Source organism: Anabrus simplex, chromosome 1 (assembly GCF_040414725.1).
Source record: "Anabrus simplex isolate iqAnaSimp1 chromosome 1, ASM4041472v1, whole genome shotgun sequence".
NCBI lineage: Eukaryota > Metazoa > Arthropoda > Insecta > Orthoptera > Tettigoniidae > Anabrus > Anabrus simplex.
In genome coordinates this window covers 454,664,809-454,683,622 of record NC_090265.1, presented here as the reverse complement: position 1 = coordinate 454,683,622, position 18,814 = coordinate 454,664,809, and the positions used below count along the sequence as shown (strand labels likewise).

General features: G+C 40.4%; 1 protein-coding gene across 2 annotated transcripts in view; it reads left to right on the top strand.

Annotated features, from left to right (window-relative positions):
* Positions 1-18,814, top strand: part of LOC136867255 (uncharacterized) — a 377,978-nt gene that overhangs the window by 347,760 nt on the left and 11,404 nt on the right. For both annotated transcript variants that reach the window (XM_067144399.2, XM_068225005.1), the window contains exons 13-17: positions 824-1,138; positions 1,997-2,125; positions 8,699-8,833; positions 14,874-14,944; positions 17,242-17,403. In XM_067144399.2, coding sequence (XP_067000500.2) covers positions 824-1,138; positions 1,997-2,125; positions 8,699-8,833; positions 14,874-14,944; positions 17,242-17,341 — 750 coding nt within the window. In that variant the 3' untranslated portion in view covers positions 17,342-17,403. The remainder of the gene's footprint in view (positions 1-823; positions 1,139-1,996; positions 2,126-8,698; positions 8,834-14,873; positions 14,945-17,241; positions 17,404-18,814) is intronic.

The following is an 18,814-nucleotide window of genomic DNA, read 5'->3' as shown; positions in this document are numbered from 1 at the left end:
TCCTCGATAAGAATACAAAACTGTGATATTCAGAAAAACTATATACAAACACAAGGCAGTTTAAAAAAATAACGTAACAAGAGCTCCCGCGGAAAAACTTTTATTTTACAGGCAAATAAGGATACATAGTAGTAGTAGTACATTAATACGCATTACTTTTCAGCATGGTCACCATTCTTGTCCAAGCGCTTGGTCCAATGGTACACAAAGGTGTTTCTTCAACGGTCCGAAAAGATGGAAATCACTCGGTGCCAGGTCAGGGATTTAGGGAGATGGTCTAGAACCTCCCACCAGAAGTGCCGTAACAGTTCACGCGAACTGTTGATTGCGTGTCGTCAGGCGTTGTCGTACAGCAACACGACGCCTGTTGAAGGAAGTCCAGGTCGTTTTCTTCGAGTTGCTACTCACAAACGGTCCAATGTGGCACACAAAATGGCAATGGTAACATTCACTGTGACTCCCCTGATGAGGAAATCACCCAAAATCCCTTACGATTGTAGAAGACAGTCACCGTAACTGCATAACGGCTGCATGATAAAGCTGTGGTGTCCTTCAGCCCTGGCGGAAAATTCGAATACTAGGGGGAATGTGCCATCTGTGAGAGCTCTTGTTGCCTTATATTTTTAAGCAACTTTGTTATTTATAAACTGTATGTCTCTGTTATATAATGCTACTTGGTATAATAGCACGCTTCGTAGTCGGAGCCCGCCAAAAAAAAAGGCAATAAGCGAATAAAAATAATAGTTTCGCAATTGATAGTTTTGGTACATAATTTGTGATAGCAGTTGACTACATATTTTCTCTTGGTTCATTATATTTACAGAAGACAATCTTGGATCAACGAGAATGTATTTTGGAACAGAAAGAGCACAACGAGAAGACATTCATCACACTAACAACTCTCCTCGAGGCAAAAGATAAGGAACTAGAGAATGCTTTGTTGGCAGCCAGAGATGCCAAAGTTCGCAGTGCTCGGGACGAGTTGGAAGAGGCCATGCAAACTCAAGAAGAATCCATTCCCATAGTGCCTCCTCCGCGGACAAAGAGAGGAAGCTTTTGGAGAAGAGCTTCCCTACAAGAGGGAAAAGACATTCACCAAATCAGTCGAGTCATCGACTCTGCCACTACTCACTCCAAGGTAAGGCACATAATGAAATCAACAGTAAATAATGGCGCTCTTGTTCTTCAAGAGAGGGGATCCATCTTAAATGATGGTCTGGAAGGGGTAGGGAGAGATTTGTGGAGAAAATAGTAGGGACTGTATTTGGCTCCTTGGCTGAATGGTAAGCGAGGCGGTCTTCGATTCAGAGGGTCCTGTTTCGATTCCTGGTCGGGTCTAGGGTCTTCTGGGTTCGAGGATTGTGTGTTTAACACGCTTTTCATATACAAACAACACACCACGCTACCAACTCATTCAGAGTAGTGAATACATCCCTCCAGGCATCAGGATTCAGCGAGGAATAATGTCATTGTAAGGGATAACACGGGACCTAGTGTTTACAGTGCACAATGTCTTTTGTTATAGGCTAGAGCAATTTTGTTACTTTCATTGACCTGTCTGTCTTATACTTGGCTTTGACAATATGAAAGTGACTGAGGTATGAGTGATGCTGGTAATACCATTCCTTATGTAGCCAGTCCCTGCTATGAATGGTGTGAAAATGTTGCTCATAGGGTCGGTTGATGCATGCATTTCAGTGGGCTTGGCAGACTGATATGTAATAGCAACTTCTGGCTCGGTGATGAAAGCAACGGGAAACTACATCACTCCTCATTTCTCTAGTACGCCTCTTCAGTGGTGCCTAGGCAATCTATGACGGCTGATGGCAGAGCTGTTGAGGATCCAACCAGCTTTAGGGCTGACGACTGAACATACGTACAAGGGATAACATCCTTCCTGTTGGGCCTTTCTCCCTCACACTAGTGTTACATTCAAGGATGGTTAAATTTTGTAACTGTTAAATTACCTACTCAAATGTCTGTTCTTTTTCAACAGGATTGTTCCAAATGCTCTCAACCAATGGGCACAGCGCTCCAGACCATTTTCTCACAAGTACGATCTCTCAGCGAATTATTGAATTGCGAACATTTCCGTCGGAGTCCAGTTCCACAAATTAAGAGCCAAGTAAGTTGTCTGTGTTTCTTGCAATACAAAGTTGAATGTACGAACTTAAAGAAAACATGTGAAACCTCACAGAGGTGAATGTTTATAGCATGATTTTACGTACCGTAGGTCAGTTATTACCGATGTCATGAGGCCCCTAAAATGTCCGAACGAGATTCGTTCATTTATATATATTCCCCCGGGGACCCCCTGCCTATCGTAAGAGCCAATTAAAAGGGAGACAGAAGCTTTCAGCTTGTGAGCATGGGTTGGCCACCACAGTTCCCCTAGCAGACTGGCATTGTTTCCAGTTATGCAAGGCTCCTCACTTCTATCTGACCTCCCTTGGTCAACTCTTGTTCTCTTCCGACACCGACGGTGTTAGCTTTGTGAGGCTTACGGAGTCTTTCATGTTTACACACTTCATGATGCTTCCCTTCTTTTGCTGCTACCTTCATTCTTCGAAGGATTGGGCCTCTTCCATTTTCCCACTGATTAACGTTAATAAAGGATGGTTGGCCAGTTGTAGGCCTACTTCCTCAAAACAGTAAACACCATCACCACCAAGCAGTCAAGAAATCAACATCATCCTGGCTAAAAGAGGACACAAATTGTTCTGAGAAAACAGAAACAATTAGGTAGAGATTTCTGGTTTAAGAAAAATATTACAAAATTTAGTCCAATTGAGGCCGATGACAATGATGATAAAAAATTATTTTAATGCCAATTCTTCAGTTTTTCTTCTGATTTAAGAGATGCCGAGGAATCAGAATTTTGTCCAACAGGAGGTTTGTAATGTGCTGAAAGCCAGTGGCACAGTTTCATTTCAAAACACCTCGCATTCCACTGACCTCAGCCGAGATCGAACTCGCTATCTTTAGAGCAGGAGGACAAAGACAGAGTGCACCTCTGAGGTCTATGATGATGATGATGATGATGATGATGATGATGATGATGATGATCCCACCAGGATGTGGACAAGGTGGTGGAAGTAGAAGAAAATTACTTACTGGGTGCAATCTTATCACTGCAAGAGTCTCATAATTAGTAAGTTTGTGAAAAGATTTAGCCTTTGCAAAACATAGACAACAAAAGCTAATTGTGACAAGAGCTCATAATTTTGAGCGTTGAGAAGTATAACTTTAAAGTAATGGGAAAAAGTTTGACTTAACGACAGAATTCGTAAGAGTTTACTGTTACCTTATCAAACAATATAACAGACTCCGAAAAAAACACCAACAAAAAAATGTAGACAAGTTAGTGAGACATATAGTCAGAAAATCAGATCAATAAAAGGAATTTAGCTTCCTGTCCATAGTCACTGCCAGCATGCTCGACTGAGAATCATTAGTGCTTGCTGACATGAGTCCAGACAGTGTCACTCCTATCCGGAACTTCGGCTGGTGAATGTGCGAAAGATCTTCACGAGAGCGTGTGTCCCAGTATTAGGCCTTGCTTTCCTTTTGTCCACCACCACTCTCCTTTCAGTTTTTCGTTTATTTCTTGTAAACTACCCATCTTCCACAATCAAGAAATGCCCATGATCACGCAAACTAGCACATCTTCCATATAATAAGGGAAAAAATGCAAGCTTTTGCAATTAGTCAGATACGGGAATGGTAATCTGTCCGACTGGTTCCGTCAAAAATATATGCTCATTCATCAAAGCTGCAAAACTTATAAAATGAAAATCCCAAAATGTTTGCCAACCTTTGGTAGCTGATGGGATCAAAGTAGTAGTAGTAGTAGTACCTTAAGGTTCTAAGGGTGTAAGACTGAAAAATAAAATTGAGAATGGAAGTAGTGTGCGATTTGCAAGAAATAGACGAAGAAATCAAAAAGAAAGGTGGTGCACAAAATATATAGGCCTAAACATAAATTAAAACTCAGCCATAGACGTCCAAGAAAGATTTGATTTAATCTGCCATCTAGCAGGCCTAGAGTAAAACGGAACGTCGAAATTGACAAACAGGCAGGCAAATTGTGTGAAATTAAAATACCTGAACATGGCAGTACGATTATTATTATTATTATTATTATTATTATTATTATTATTATTATTATTATTATTATTATTATTATTATTATTGAGCCTCCATGGCTCAGACGGCAGCGAGTCGGCCTTTCGCCGCTGGATACCGTGGTTCAAATCCCGTTTACTCTGTGAGATTCGTGCTGGACAAAGCGGAGGCAGGACAGGTCTTTCTCCGCGTACTCCGGTTTTCCCTGTCATCTTTCATTCCAGCAACACTCTCCAATATCATTTCATTTCATCTGCCATTCATTAATCATTGCCCCAGAGGAGTGCGACAGGCTTCGGCAGCCGGCACATTTCCTGTCTTCGCCGCTAGATGGGGCTTCATTCATTCCATTCCTGACCCGTTCGAATGACTGGAAACAGGCTGTGGATTATTATTATTATTATTATTATTATTATTATTATTATTATTATTATTATTATTATTATTATTATTATTGGCTGAAACTCATAATTTCTGCCATATGTGACATAGGTGCCTCGAATCATCAAGCCACGGAGCGCTAATACAGTAGTTCAAAGTGTAGAGTGCTGCTAGTGACTATGGACGGGAAATGTCAGCGCAGATTCTAGCTTACCAGAGTTATCAGAAGTATCACTACCATCACTAATATGAATAATATGATCCATGCTTTTTCTGAAATATTTCAATTTGGAAACAAATATTGGTAAGATATGGTAGGTTTTCCATGACGCCTTAATCCTAACAAAAGTGTATGTATATAATCGTTTTTTCTGTCTGTACATTTTAAGTTTTAACCTAATACTTGGATTTTATACCGACAGGAAAAGTTTCTTACGTGGGTTAACATTATCTTCCACCACAATAGTATGCAGTTACCTACACGTGGCAGATACCGCCCACCCTCATCGGAGGGTCTGCTTTACAAGGGCTGCACTCGGCTAGAAATAGCTACACGAAATTATGATTTATTTATATTTATGGTGGGTTCATTGTAATGTCTGTCTGTCTGTCTGTCTGTCTGTCTGTCTGTCTGTCTGTCTGTCTGTCTGTCTGTCTGTCTGTCTGTCTGTCACAGCATAATGAGAAAAATAGATCTTAGCTGTGTCATTCATTTATAATAAAATTGCTCATGACAATGTAGAGGATGTTTTCCAGTACACGCAGAAAAATATTTAGGTTGCCGAGCATGAACAAAGATCGAAGCGCGAAGTACAAGAATTCTGTATTCTGTTGCTGTGTGTACGTGGGATTGCCTGAATTGGTACTAGAGATTGTGAATTTTTGTAATGTCCTTCGTGGATTATAGGTGAAGTTTTCGCTAGTTCTATGGCATTATTCAAGAAAATGTTATTCATGAGGAATATTTTCCCACGTCTACCGTCCTTGTAGGCCTATCTACACGCATAAGCGAGTGAAACTGCAAAACTGTTGCTCAGTCAGTTTAGGTTTGTTGTCTAAAGTTAAAGAACAAAACGTAAGTAAGGGTAGCTTTCCTTGAATGCCATGACAGTACTATTATGAAGCGTCACCAGGTGAAACTGTAAATACATTGTTTAAAATCTGCTGTGGCTTCTGTTGTGATCGTGCCGTGAATACCAACTTGGAAATGGTAATATGGTGGTGTTCCGGTTGTTTAATTTGTTTGCAGCTGGAGTAACGAATGTGATGACCGCACGTCACTGCGTATTCCTATCCTGCCAGTCTTCTTCGGACAGACATCTCTTCTCCACGACTTCAGCTTTTGTTCCTCTCCAGGTTGCCCTTGGTCTCCCTCGACATCATCTCCCTGGTGGAGTCCATTTGAGCAAACACTGTGGCCACTGATGTCCTTTCATCCGTCGGGCATGTTCATAACATCTCGGTGCTCGAGCATCAATCCTATCCGTAACCGGTTATTTCGCATTCATTACTGTTCAAAGCGGTTAGCGCTCATGCTCTTCCATAACACAACCATTTCCACAACCGCAAAGCCCTTTGTCTCTCTTCAGTATCCAACACGGTGGTGGTGGTGGTGGTTGTGGTGGTGGTGATTATTGTTTTTAGAGGAAGTACAATTTGGCAACCATCCTCTATATAAAGCTAATCAGAGAGAAAAGTGGAAGGGATCTGACACTTCGAAAAAAGAAGGTATCTGCCAAAGAAAGGTAAGGGCCACGAAGGGCGTAAAAATGAAAGTCTCCCTAGGCCTCGAGCGCTGTAATACCGCCGGGGTCGAAAATAACAAGAGTTGGCCAAGGGAGGTCGGATAGGAGGAGGAGCCTGGCACAAATAAGTGGAAGCAACACCAGGACCAGCCGCTAACCCACGCTCCAAAGCTCAGAGCCCCTGGGGCCCCTTTTATTCTCCTCTTACGACAGGCAAGGGATACCGTGGGTGTTATTCTACCGTCCCCACCCACAGGGCACTGTCCAACACTCCGAGCCATATGTCAGAATATATTCAACCACAACACGCAGCACCATTTTCATTGTTCATCTGAAAGATATTAAACTTCAAATTCAACTTACTCTATATTCTGATCTCTTGAAGGAAATGTAATTGTTCTTATCTTTAACATGACGAAGGATCTATTCTATTTCGAAGTGGGGAAAGTGCAATGTCGTTGAAATCTTTGAAAGGCTTGCACAAAGCATGCCTTTTAACTTTTTAACTCGAGCAATGAGCAGCGAATTAAGAATAAACTGCGTTGATCACAAAAAGTTCACTTCATCTAAATTCCCTTCTGTGGTATAGTAAGCCATTCAGGACGATCAGATATATGTTGAAAAACGTATATGTACCCAGTCTAACCGAAGTAAGCAACAGGTCCTGACGTGCTGAGTAGCGAGTGCCGAGGAGTATGGTGGGAGTTGAGCAATATCGGGCGGCGATTGGGAGATGGCAGTGGAGAACGAGGAAGAACACAACTAAACGAAGTACAAGGAAGATCTGGGAAAGATGGGAAAGGCGGTTTTTATGGGAGCCGTAATAACTGTGCTACTGGTTATCGGGGGCGTGAAACTATAACCCGTCCCGAATGCTAGTGGCAGCATCTGCTGGGATAACGTAGACGTGACCAAGGAGGTGGTGACGGAGGTAGTTAAACAAGCCTGCACTTTTGAACAGATCAAAGAGATGATTCGAGACCAAACCAAGGAGTTCGGAAATATAAAAAATTGGATACAAGAAAAAACCGAAGAATCGATTTACAAGAAAGGAATTAATGAGAAAGAAATTGTGATGCTAAGAGAGAAAGTTAAAAATCTGGAAGAGGAGGTGTTGAAACTGAAGAAAGAAGCAGAAACCAGTAACCGGGAACGTATGAAGAAATGCATATTTATATACGGTGTGCAAGAAGAAGGGAGAGAAGACAAAGTGGATATTATATACAAAGTGGTGGACGTTATCCAGAATAAAATTAAAAAATTCAGTGAAGTTGACATAGATGACGCGGAAAGAGTAGGTAAAGTGAGAGGACACAGACCAATTAAAGTGAAATTGTTATCTACTTCGCTGGCGGAAACTGTACTAAAAACCCAGGTAATTTACAAGGCGAAAAAATCCGGGTGAAACGAGACATGGGAAGAGAAGGGAGTGAGAAAATGAAAATTTTAAAGAGACCTTTTAGTGAGAACCAGACATCAAGGGCTGAGGGCGCACATAAGGGGCCAACAGCTAATTTTATCGAATGGCAGATGGGTACGAGCTTGGTCAGCGACCAAATTTCAAGTAATGGAAGATAAGCTCAAGCAGGAAGAAGACGTGGTGACAATGCAAGATGGAAGGCAGGTCGCAGATCGAGCGGTGGGACGAGATAAGGTGTTATGGCCGAGTATAAGTAAAATAGAGCGCAATAGAGGCAGGGATTATATGCACAATCTACAAGGAAATAGGTAATAAAAATCTCCCGAGTGATTGTAGAGGGATAACTTCACTGCACTCACTAAGAGAGGTTTACACAGGGGTTCTATCAAAGAGACTGAGAGAATGGGCAGAAGAGAATTCGGTATTGTCAATTTTTCAAGGATGTTTCAGGAAGGGTAGAAGGACAAGAGATAATATAATGACATTGGATATGATCCTAGAAAAATACCTGAGCAGGGAAAGAGGTAAAGTATACTTCACTGCCATAGATTTTGAAAAATCGTTCGAGTCAGTGAGTAGAAGAGCAGTTAAATAGACAACTTAGGAAGGTTGCGGGTGTCAAGAAATGTTATATGAATGTTTATTGTTGCATTAAGCTGGAGGAAAATATAATAAATAGTCCGATTGATTGTAAGATGGGACTAAAATAGGTAAGTTATCCCCGATACTATTTCTATTATTCATAAACGATATACTGCAAGGGCACGGAGGAAATAACTGGGTGGCGCCAGTAGTTAACGAGCTAGAGATCACACGTGGGTACATACGGCAGATGAAACAGGCTATAACAAGAAGATAAATCTGAAGACTTCGAGTAAGATCACAGTAAAAACTTTTACGAAACGCTCCCAACCCTTCATTGTCTGCAAAATAGGTTAAAATAAAATACGCCTGACTCCTTCAGATAAAAGTTATTGTATGATGTAATCTGTCACGCACTTAAACTGTGTAATTTTTTCCTTTGCAGAGTGTTATAAAAGAAGATTTTTCCAGTACAGAGAAGAAGACTGATGATGATGATGAAGACAGTAGGAGAAGTGCAGACACAACAGCGCAGTGCGTGAAATCCAGATGGCTGACAGAAGTTTCCATTAACATCAATGTAAGTAAATTGTACCATGGCAATTTGTGTCCAGCCGGGAGTCAAAGCTTACGAAGATCTAGACTTAAGCTCCTGTTTTCTATTATGTATATTGTACCTGCCCCAGGCCCTACAGAGTGCTGAATATAAAATTTAACTTCACAAATATCTTATCGGATGGGAAACTTATGGACGAAGAAGTTCGTAAAGCAAACCCGGGCATCTAAGTCCTATCCTCCCTACTTTCAACTAGCACAAAGGCTACGCTCAAGAGCATACGGGTCAATGGTTATGTTCGTTAAATTAAGTGGGCACTTATTCTAAATATATTGAAAGTAAGGCATTATAATAAGAGGAATACGATAATCTACTAAATGACAGCAATGGGTTGTTCACAATTCAAAAGCACAATTTTAATTACTGAGAGAGTCATATGAAATATTTACACACATGAGAAATGCCATATAATTGCCTGCGTGGCAATTTTTAAACACTGAACTTTATCATATGTGTAATGCCGTTAAATGTCCTTCATCAGTTCGTTGATCACTCCTGAATCCCATTCTGGCATTCCCGAATCAACTCATTAACACTACACGAATACACTTCCATTATTAATAGAGATCTGTCCCTTTACCTTAACACTTATACCTGTGGATATCCACTATATTATCACATAACAACACAAATTATATTAAAAAGATGGCATTCTCATGAGGAAGCAATATTATTTTGTATTATTGTCGTTGTGTTTGGTCGTTTATCAAATTGCACTCCCGCATAACCTAGTAATGAAAATCATGTCGTCGCTTGACGCTAATAAAGTCTACATTATCACATTATTCACCATTACGCTATAGAATATACGCATTTCTCATAGGTAAATACTTATTCTAATATTTGCAAAGTGGACACACGACATTGGTTAGCCTGTAACTCTCCAGAAATCAATGTACACTGATACAATACATAAAATATAAGTACATATTACAATGAAGCATTATCCCTATAAATACATAAATACAATATATAATGCATACACTCCAAAAATCTGTGTCGATCCAAGGACGTCGATACCAATCGTGTATGGAACTACGCTATCTTGACTTCGAGGTGCTATCTGAAAATCCCTACTACGGTGTTATTTAAATATATAAATTGGAGGAGTACATTACCTATCGGACCAATGAAAACACACAGCATTAATGGTAACAAATTATTGACAAATAAATATTCAGTACAGTGTGAAGTGAGAAGAACATCTTATGTAGTTTGTGCGAGCGGTCGACAGACATTTAACGGGACAAGCAGCAAGGGTCCTGCACTCACCCCTCTTGTCATCCCTTCTGAGATCATCAATCTATCACTTTGAAGCAAGCATGGGCTTCCCACCCAGCTGAGTAGACACAATTTCATCCAGATACAAACACGTATATCTTAATTCAATTTTATCGTATTCTCCAGGCATATGACCATTTATGGCCACTGTTCAAATAACATGTTATCTCTTTGCCTCAGCCAATTTCAATAATGGTTTAGCTCATTATTATTATTACCATCAAATCTGTCTCCTAGCACATTTTCACATATCATATGGCTTTACCCTCCATTTCACACACGTGTCCCTATTGTCCACGTTATTCACACATTGAGACGACTCTAACGACTGGTATTGAACACAACATATCACTCACTCGCGTATCTATCTAAGGTCATTGGTTCGCACCTCGAGTCATCTTTCCTTTCTCCAGTTGACAGCATCCTTAGACTATTGCTATTTGCTTTACGTCGCACCGACACAGATATGTCTTACGGCGACAATGGGATAGGAAATGCCTAGGAATGGGAAGGAAGCGGCCGTGGCCTTAATTAATGCACAGCCCCAGCATTTGCCTGGTGTGAAAATGGGAAACCACAGAAACCATCTTCAGGGCTGCCGACAGTGGGGTTTGAACCCACTATCTCCCGATTACTGGATACTGGCCGCACTTAAGCGACTGCAGCTATCGAACTCGGTCATCCTTAGACTAAAAGGGAGAGTAACTGTATTCATGCATTAAAGTTGTGAAGCACCTGAACAAATCTATATTCGAAAACTTGAGAAGATCCCATCAGCTCACGGAAATTGGAATCGATTATGAAGTCCGCTGAATTATCAAAGTCCACCCTTACGAATGCGTAACTCAAATATATAAACTACACCTATGAGACCTTATACACTAGTTCATGCAAATCCACAGAATAACAGAAGACAAGAAAATGAAACTAATAAAGAAAACTTTACCCCCATTGAAACACGCATATTGCGTCACCTACACGTTATGAGAAAAATCAAAATGCATGCTGCTAGATTCTATTTACAAAGTTAAGTTTTACATTTTAATGCGACACGACTGATTTTCATGCTAAAATTATCATGGGAATGTACTTCTCATGTTGAGCTGCAACCTGCTGTCATCTGGTGGTACCAATATGGATTTAGTTATCCATAACTGCCATCTCGCTAGCAGAGAGTCCTTGATTCATCTCGTTCCATGTTGAACCCCATGATGTCTTGATCTGCTACCTCCAACTGCTGGATGTTCTCCGTTGTCTTGAAACCGGAATTTCGCAGACACACAGGCGCGTTCTCAGAGTGGTAAATCCTGGGTTCGAGGAGCACTCACTATATGCGAACAAATTAGGAATCTGTTACTTGAAGCACTGTTTATATTGACTTCGAATAACATAACACTGATAGATCCACTCATAGACTAGAAATGGATAATCGAAGTAGCGATTACTGTGCCTGAAGAACACTACTCGATTCCCGTTCATTGTAGAGATAAATATTTAGTGATTTATTTGTTCCTACGTGAGCATCACTGTTCATTTATGGTGCACTTTCCTGACTAGTCTGACAACGTTTATTTGTTTGGCTGGTTGTCTGCTACAACTGCATATACGTTAATCATAGAACAACTACTGGTTCTCTTTGTTCCAGTAACTCCCTACGTCATGACGATTTTTAGTAATGTTACCCGTTCTTCTTGAACATATTCACCTATACTGTACTACTAGTCTGCATTCCCTTATTGAATACTGGGGTGAGTATTTTACACATCCACACACGAAATTGTACTTCACACAAAGGTGCTGTAACTGCGCTATGACGGCGTATCGGACTGACGTGGAGTAAACCTCTGGCTAGCACAGTGCCGAATATACTGAGTACTGAGGTTTTGTCCGGGTTGGCGTTATATGGAAGACACGGGTCGCCGGCTAGGGAGAGGGAAGCTCCTCCCATATTGGAAAAATCGCTCCGCTAATAATTGTCTCTCAGAATCGAATAGATATTCATTTTATAGATCTGGACATCCTCTGTTTACTGATCAATTTTCATTTTGAATCGCATAACTGGTTTACTGGTAATATCTAAAGCATCATCTTACATTTTAGCAGGCGAAGAGGTGGGGCATGGGGGCTCCCCTATCTGCGTTGAGATAAGTACAAGAGACAGATGGTTACCATCACCGCACATCTGCCTGAAGTACATCATTAAGAATACGCGCGTTAAGTAATTCATTTTCTTATATTATCAAATACTGCAAATTATGCTGAGTTCATTGATTCCTTACTTGTAAATTTCTCAGGCTCGCACAGTGTGCCGAATCCCCGATCTAGGTGGAAAAAATTAATAACGTCGTTAATATTCCTGGGATCCTATTAAAAGTTGGCACTATACCGTTTTCGAGGTCGCTGAATTCATATCTGGCATCGTCTAAAGTGTACGATGTTCGGGAGTTATTATATAAGGGGTGAGGGGTAAGGGGAGGTTTAAAAAATGACCGAAAGCAACAAAATAATCGTCCATTTACGGGAGTAAAAACACGATTTGGATGTGTATATTATAGTTTATAACAGTGGTAAACATACTATTTAAAACTGGATAAAATATGAATAACAATGAGAATTTCAGTCCAGTATTCTTGTTACACCTTATTTGAGGGAATAGACGAAGGCATTGTATGTAAATTCTTCCAGATTGAAAACGTATTTTAAATGCGTAGTTTTAGTAAAACACACCTTACACACGAAAACAATATTATATATATATATTATATTTCTATATAAAAAAGGTTAAGATTACACTCAGAAACATTTCATAAAAAACGTGAAATGATCATATTACAGTATTTGCAAGTAATTGTCTCATCAATCTCATCCTGTTCATAATAACAACATGTCCAATGTTCAATCGTCCCCTGATTCGTCTGTAGAGTCCAGAGAATCGTAGTCGTTGCTATACTGGTCTTCTTCATTTGATGTGAAAGGATCTTGGGAGTCAGTAAGTAACTCAATAGCTTCCATAGGTAGATTACCATGAGTTTTACGTGGCATTGTTCGGTACTTGTTTATTAAGGGATTTGATGTAATCAACAACATCTTAAGCTGCTACATTTTAGAGTATGAAGTTCACGAAACCTCCGACAATCTTTATTTCTAGCTTCTTGAGCTTCTTCAGATAAAGTTCTTATTGGCACAAGGAAGTGTTTAATTACTTGAGTAATGTGTACTAATATGGTATGCACAGTTACGGGCATATAATTCCATGGATATAGTTTGACATACAAAGCCGCAGTTTGCGCACGAAATTCTTTGAATTTATTCACATTTATTTCAGAGCCAGAAGAAAGAGCACCTAGTAATACACGATATCGTTTTATTAAGCTTTCATCTTTTCCCGCTTGATCGAAAAGAATCTTCAGCAGCAAACGCGACTTCCTCCAAATTACGCGATTCGGTAATATCACAAACATTTTGCTTCTTCGTCTTTATGGAAGAGTCCTTAAATTCCTTAGGGTGACGGCCGGCTTTGTTAGGTACACAACTTGTTTTTGGATCATACGCTGGATCAATGTCGTCTTGTTCACTTAACACGATGAAATCCGTCACATTTCCCTAATCACCGACTTTTTCTCGGAATCGTTGTTCTCTTCTTTCTGCACTCTCCCATTTTTGTTGATATTACGGGATATCAATTTAATTTTGTTTCTTAGCTCCAGAAATTGAGTGTCAGTAAGATTTGTAGGCTCTAATTTATCCATAACATATTGAAATATGATTTCTAAATGCCCCTTTTTACGACAGGACCGCCACGCGTTGAAATATTCTTCTCGCGGTAACGCCCACATAGTCACTGAAAATAAGAAAATAAACCATCATGCACATTCGTGCGCAACCAAACCGCTACAGATCCTGAATCTACATTAAATTTCCCATCGAATGACGTTTAAAGTAAAGTGGCACTATGAGGCACTCATAAAGTTTTTTTCGAGCAAATCGTAAAAACAATCTAATTTTCTACAACTGCTTCCTTTTACAACGCACTGTAAATAACTTGTTTACTGCAGAACGCTTGTATTATGCTTAAAATGAGAACACATACCTCTTTTCACTATTCCATGAACCACAGAATACAACACCTCGTTGAACTTACTAGAAACACAACGTTCCGTTCTCTCCGACACCTCCTATCAACTGAGTTGATAACTGCAAGGAAGATGTTTCAGCACCTGTCCCATCCATCCTACGTACCAGAAAGCGAAAAGAAAGACTGAAGGTCAACATCTGGTTTGTTTACTATCGAATGAGCCAGGTTGCGCTTTGATTGGCGACAGTGAATTTTTTCCACCTAGATATGGGATTCGACACACTGTGGCTCGTGACGAATTTGTATTATTATTATTATTATTATTATTATTATTATTATTATTATTATTATTATTATTATCATTATTGCAGTGTAAATTAACTCCAGGTGATTGAACTACGTGCAATGTTACTTTCAAGTATGGTATATTAACCAGTGTGAACAATTACATTTGTACTCTACACAATACTTTTCAGCTGATCTTGTCCATACTGTATTATTCTCAACTGTTAGTCCTGTTGATATGGTATGCAAGCAGGTAATGCACATCAGTACAGAGTGCTTCTTAAGGATTTATGTAGTGTCCTTGTAATTTAGTAAACAGGTAGATACTATATTAAACTATCCTCTCTTCTCATGTGTCTACAGGATTGTACCCAGCCAGTATCATCGGACGTTAAACGCAGCATCATGTATTGGGATGACCTCAGTTCGTACGCGTAAGTTTTCAGTCTGTTGTCTTGAATAGTCAATATGTCTTAACGCACTGGAAATCAAAATTCACCAGTTTTCTTGTGCCCAAACCTTAAATGTTCATGAAAGTGTTCATGTTTTGAACTCATAACTTTCTCATACTGCTCAGACAACCACATTTTATTGAATTCCGCGAAAATTGTTACAAAACTTAAACCTTCGACATTTCATATAGTTTATTACACACTGACAAACACAAGACAGGGAGCAAATTATGTTTGCTGTATTTTATGACAATAAAAGAAATATAAATGCTTGTGAATTCTAATTATACACGGTTCAAAAAATTAGGGGACCATGTTTTGTAACGTCTGGTATTGGAACGTTAATTTGGTAGATGGGTTCCAATGGTCGTACAGCATACCTTGACACCTTAGCTACTCAAGGTATGTCAAATCGAAGTTATACTCCATCTTTAGGCGTAGCCATGCATTAAAATGTCAGGTGACCCCTCAAAACAAAAGTGAATAGCGGTGCGCCTGTGTGTCGTTGTGAGGTAACAGACTACTGCGGTCATTTGATCATGTTGTACGTAAACCAGCACATCCCATGAGACATCTTAACGAGTTTCAAGTCACAAGGGCCGTCACTTTGATCCAGGAAGGATGGACTTTTCCTCGTGTTGCTGTGGATCTCAATGCCTCTCCGTCAGTTATTCAACGCTTGTGGAATCGCCACAATGAGACAGGCCAGTTCACAAGGAGGGTTGGACAAGGTCGAGGACGCATGACAACCCCACAGGATGACCGATATCTGACCATCTGTGCGTTGCGGGGTCGTTCAGCAACTGCCAGAGAACTGCAACAAGACTTCAGGAGGGTCACAGGAGTCACGGTGTCTGACCAGACAGTAAGGAACAGGTTAAGAGAAGTGTCCTTACGACACAGACGTTGTGCTTGAGTGCCCCGTTTAATACAGCAACATCGCTCAGCTCGCCTTCTGTTTGCCCGCACCCACGTCAACTGGCAACTTCGCCAATGGAGACCTGTGTTGTTCACAGACGAGTCCAGATTTCCCCTGACACAACGTGATGGACGTCAACGTGCATGGAGACGCCATGATGAGCAGTACATGCCAAACGTTGTCCAGAAAGGCGACCGATTCGGACAAGGTTCTGTGATGGTGTGGGGTGGCATCAGTATTGATGGCCGTACGCATCTTGTCGCCGTTCGTGGTAATCTTACCGCTGCGGGATACATCGAGCAGATATTGGTACAGCATGTGTTGGTTGCAGCATACGGTGTTGGCCCTGAATTCGTACTCATACACGACAATGCCAGGGCTCATGTAGTGCGCATCACCAGAGCTGTCTTGCAAGAACTGGACATTCAAGAGATGGGATGGCCAGTAGGGAGTCTCGATGTTAATCCCATCGAGCATGTGTGGGATAGGCCTGACAGAAGTGTTCGTGGGCGTCCTGTTCCACCACAGACTCTCCAAGGCCTCGAACAGGCTCTCATTGAAGAATGGGACCTGATACCGCAATGTGACCTCCATCGACTTATACGGAGCATGCCACGTACGTGCCAAGCTGTGATAAATACTCGTGGAAGACATATACCATACTAAAGCTCTCCAGCTGTGATAAAAATCCACCCTGGAGGACTGTTATCACTTTGTTTTTGCCCCTATTTGGACATTTCCCTTTGTGTTCTGAAAATAAACTTGAATCCACCGATGTTCTTTTGTATACTTCAACGGTAAAGAATAAATGTTTAGTTGATAATATACCTGGGTTTGAGGTATTGTTTTGTGGAACATGGCATACGTTCAAGAAGATGTCCTCCTAATTTTTTTGAACTGTGTAGTTGCAAAATATAGCACTGACTGTATAACAATCAGTTATTGGCTGTGGTTGTTAAGAGTATTACCAATCCTACTTACTGTATTACCGTAAAGTACTCGCTAGATGCTAAAGTATAGTTATCACTAGATGCTAAAGTATAGTGCAAAACCAAAGAAACTTTAAATTCTGTAACTTTAAATTTGTAAGGGTTACAGTTTATATAATACTGTTGTAATTAGAAATTTAGATAAATACCCAGATTATCAGCAAGTAACAAATTATTGAATCTGTAACAATGAGCCTTCACAAAATGACCCATCAATATGTTAAATTAATCAAAATTCAAATCTATCTATCTATCTATCTATCTATCTATCTATCTATATATATATATATATAGATTTATTGTGATATATAGATAGATAGATTTATTATGTGCTACCTGCATTGTTAATCGATTTTGTATTTTATTTTCAGAAATAATGTGAGCTGTACAAACGTCATTAACAGGCGAAACAGAGTACGAATTCTAGGTAGGAGCACTCACCGACACGTCGTGGAGAGTCCAACCATCTAGCTACCGATACTTCCATATTTCATCTCCTGGATGCCCTTCCAGGGTAGAAACTTGCCTGTTAGGTAAGTTGTGCATTAAATATCCATATAAACATTTCCTCCCCTATGAACCATGTGACCTTGCCGTGGTGGGGAGGCTTGCGTGTCCCAATGAAGCAGATAGCCGAGCCGCAGGTGCGACCATATCAGATGGATGGGTATCTATTGAGAGACCAGACTAACGAATGGTTCCTCGAAAGGGGGATAACAGACTTTCGGAAGTTACAAGGGCGGCAGTCTGCACGATTGATTGATTTGGCCTCGTAATAATACTCAACATGGCTTAGTTGTGTTGTTGCTGCTACATGGTTGAAAGCAACGGGAAACTTGAGCCGTAACTAACTTCCAAGGACATGCAGTTCTCGTCATAGGAATTATGTACTGATGATGGCTTCCTCCCAGGTAAAATATTCCGGAGGTAAAATAGTCCCCCATTCAGATCTCCGGGTGGGGACTACACGAGAGGGGGCAATCATCAGGAAGATGGATACTGACATTCTGCGAGTCGGAGCGTGGAACGTTAGAAGTTTGAAGCATTGTGGCTGGTTAGAGAATATGAAGGAGATGGATAGACTAAATGTAGATGTAATTGGTATAAGTGAAGTACGTTGGCAGGAAGAGCAGGATTTTTGGACAGGTGAATACAGAATTATCAACACAAAATAAATTAGGGGAAATTCAGGTGTTGGTTTAATAATTAATAAGAAAATAGGGGTGCGGGTAAGCTACTGCGACCAGCATAGTGAAAGGATTATTGTTGTCAAGACAGACACCAAATCAAAGCCCACTACAATAGTGCAGGTCTATATGCTTACTATTTCATAAGATGATGAAGAAATCGAAAGAATATACAGTATGAAGAGATAGAAGATTTAATACAATATGTAAAAAGCTGACGAGAATCTAATTGTGATGGGAGATTGGAATGCAGTGGTATGACAAGGAAGAGAAGATAATACAGTAGGAGAATTCGGATTGGGACAAAGGAATGAAAGAGGAAGTCAGCTGGTTGAATTCTGGACCGATCATAATTTAGTCCTTGCTAATTCTGGTTCAAATACCACAAAGGACGGCTGTATACGTGGACGAGACCTGGATACATTGGAAGGTATCAAATAGTCTTTATTAAGATTAGGCAGAGATTCAGAAACCAGGTGTTGGATTGCAAAACTTTCCCAGGAGCAGACGTGGACTCCGACCACAACTTGCTGGTAATGAAATGCTATCTGAAGTTGAAGAAATTGAAGGGAGGAAGGAATGCAAGGAGATGGGATCTAGACAAGTTGAAAGGAAAGAGTGTGATCGACTGTTTCAAGGAATATGTTGCACGAAAACTAAATGAAAAGGCTGCAGGAAACAAATAGAGGAAGAATGGACGGTCTTGAACAATGAGGTATCTAGGGCTACTGAAGAAATGTTAGGAAGAAATGAAATA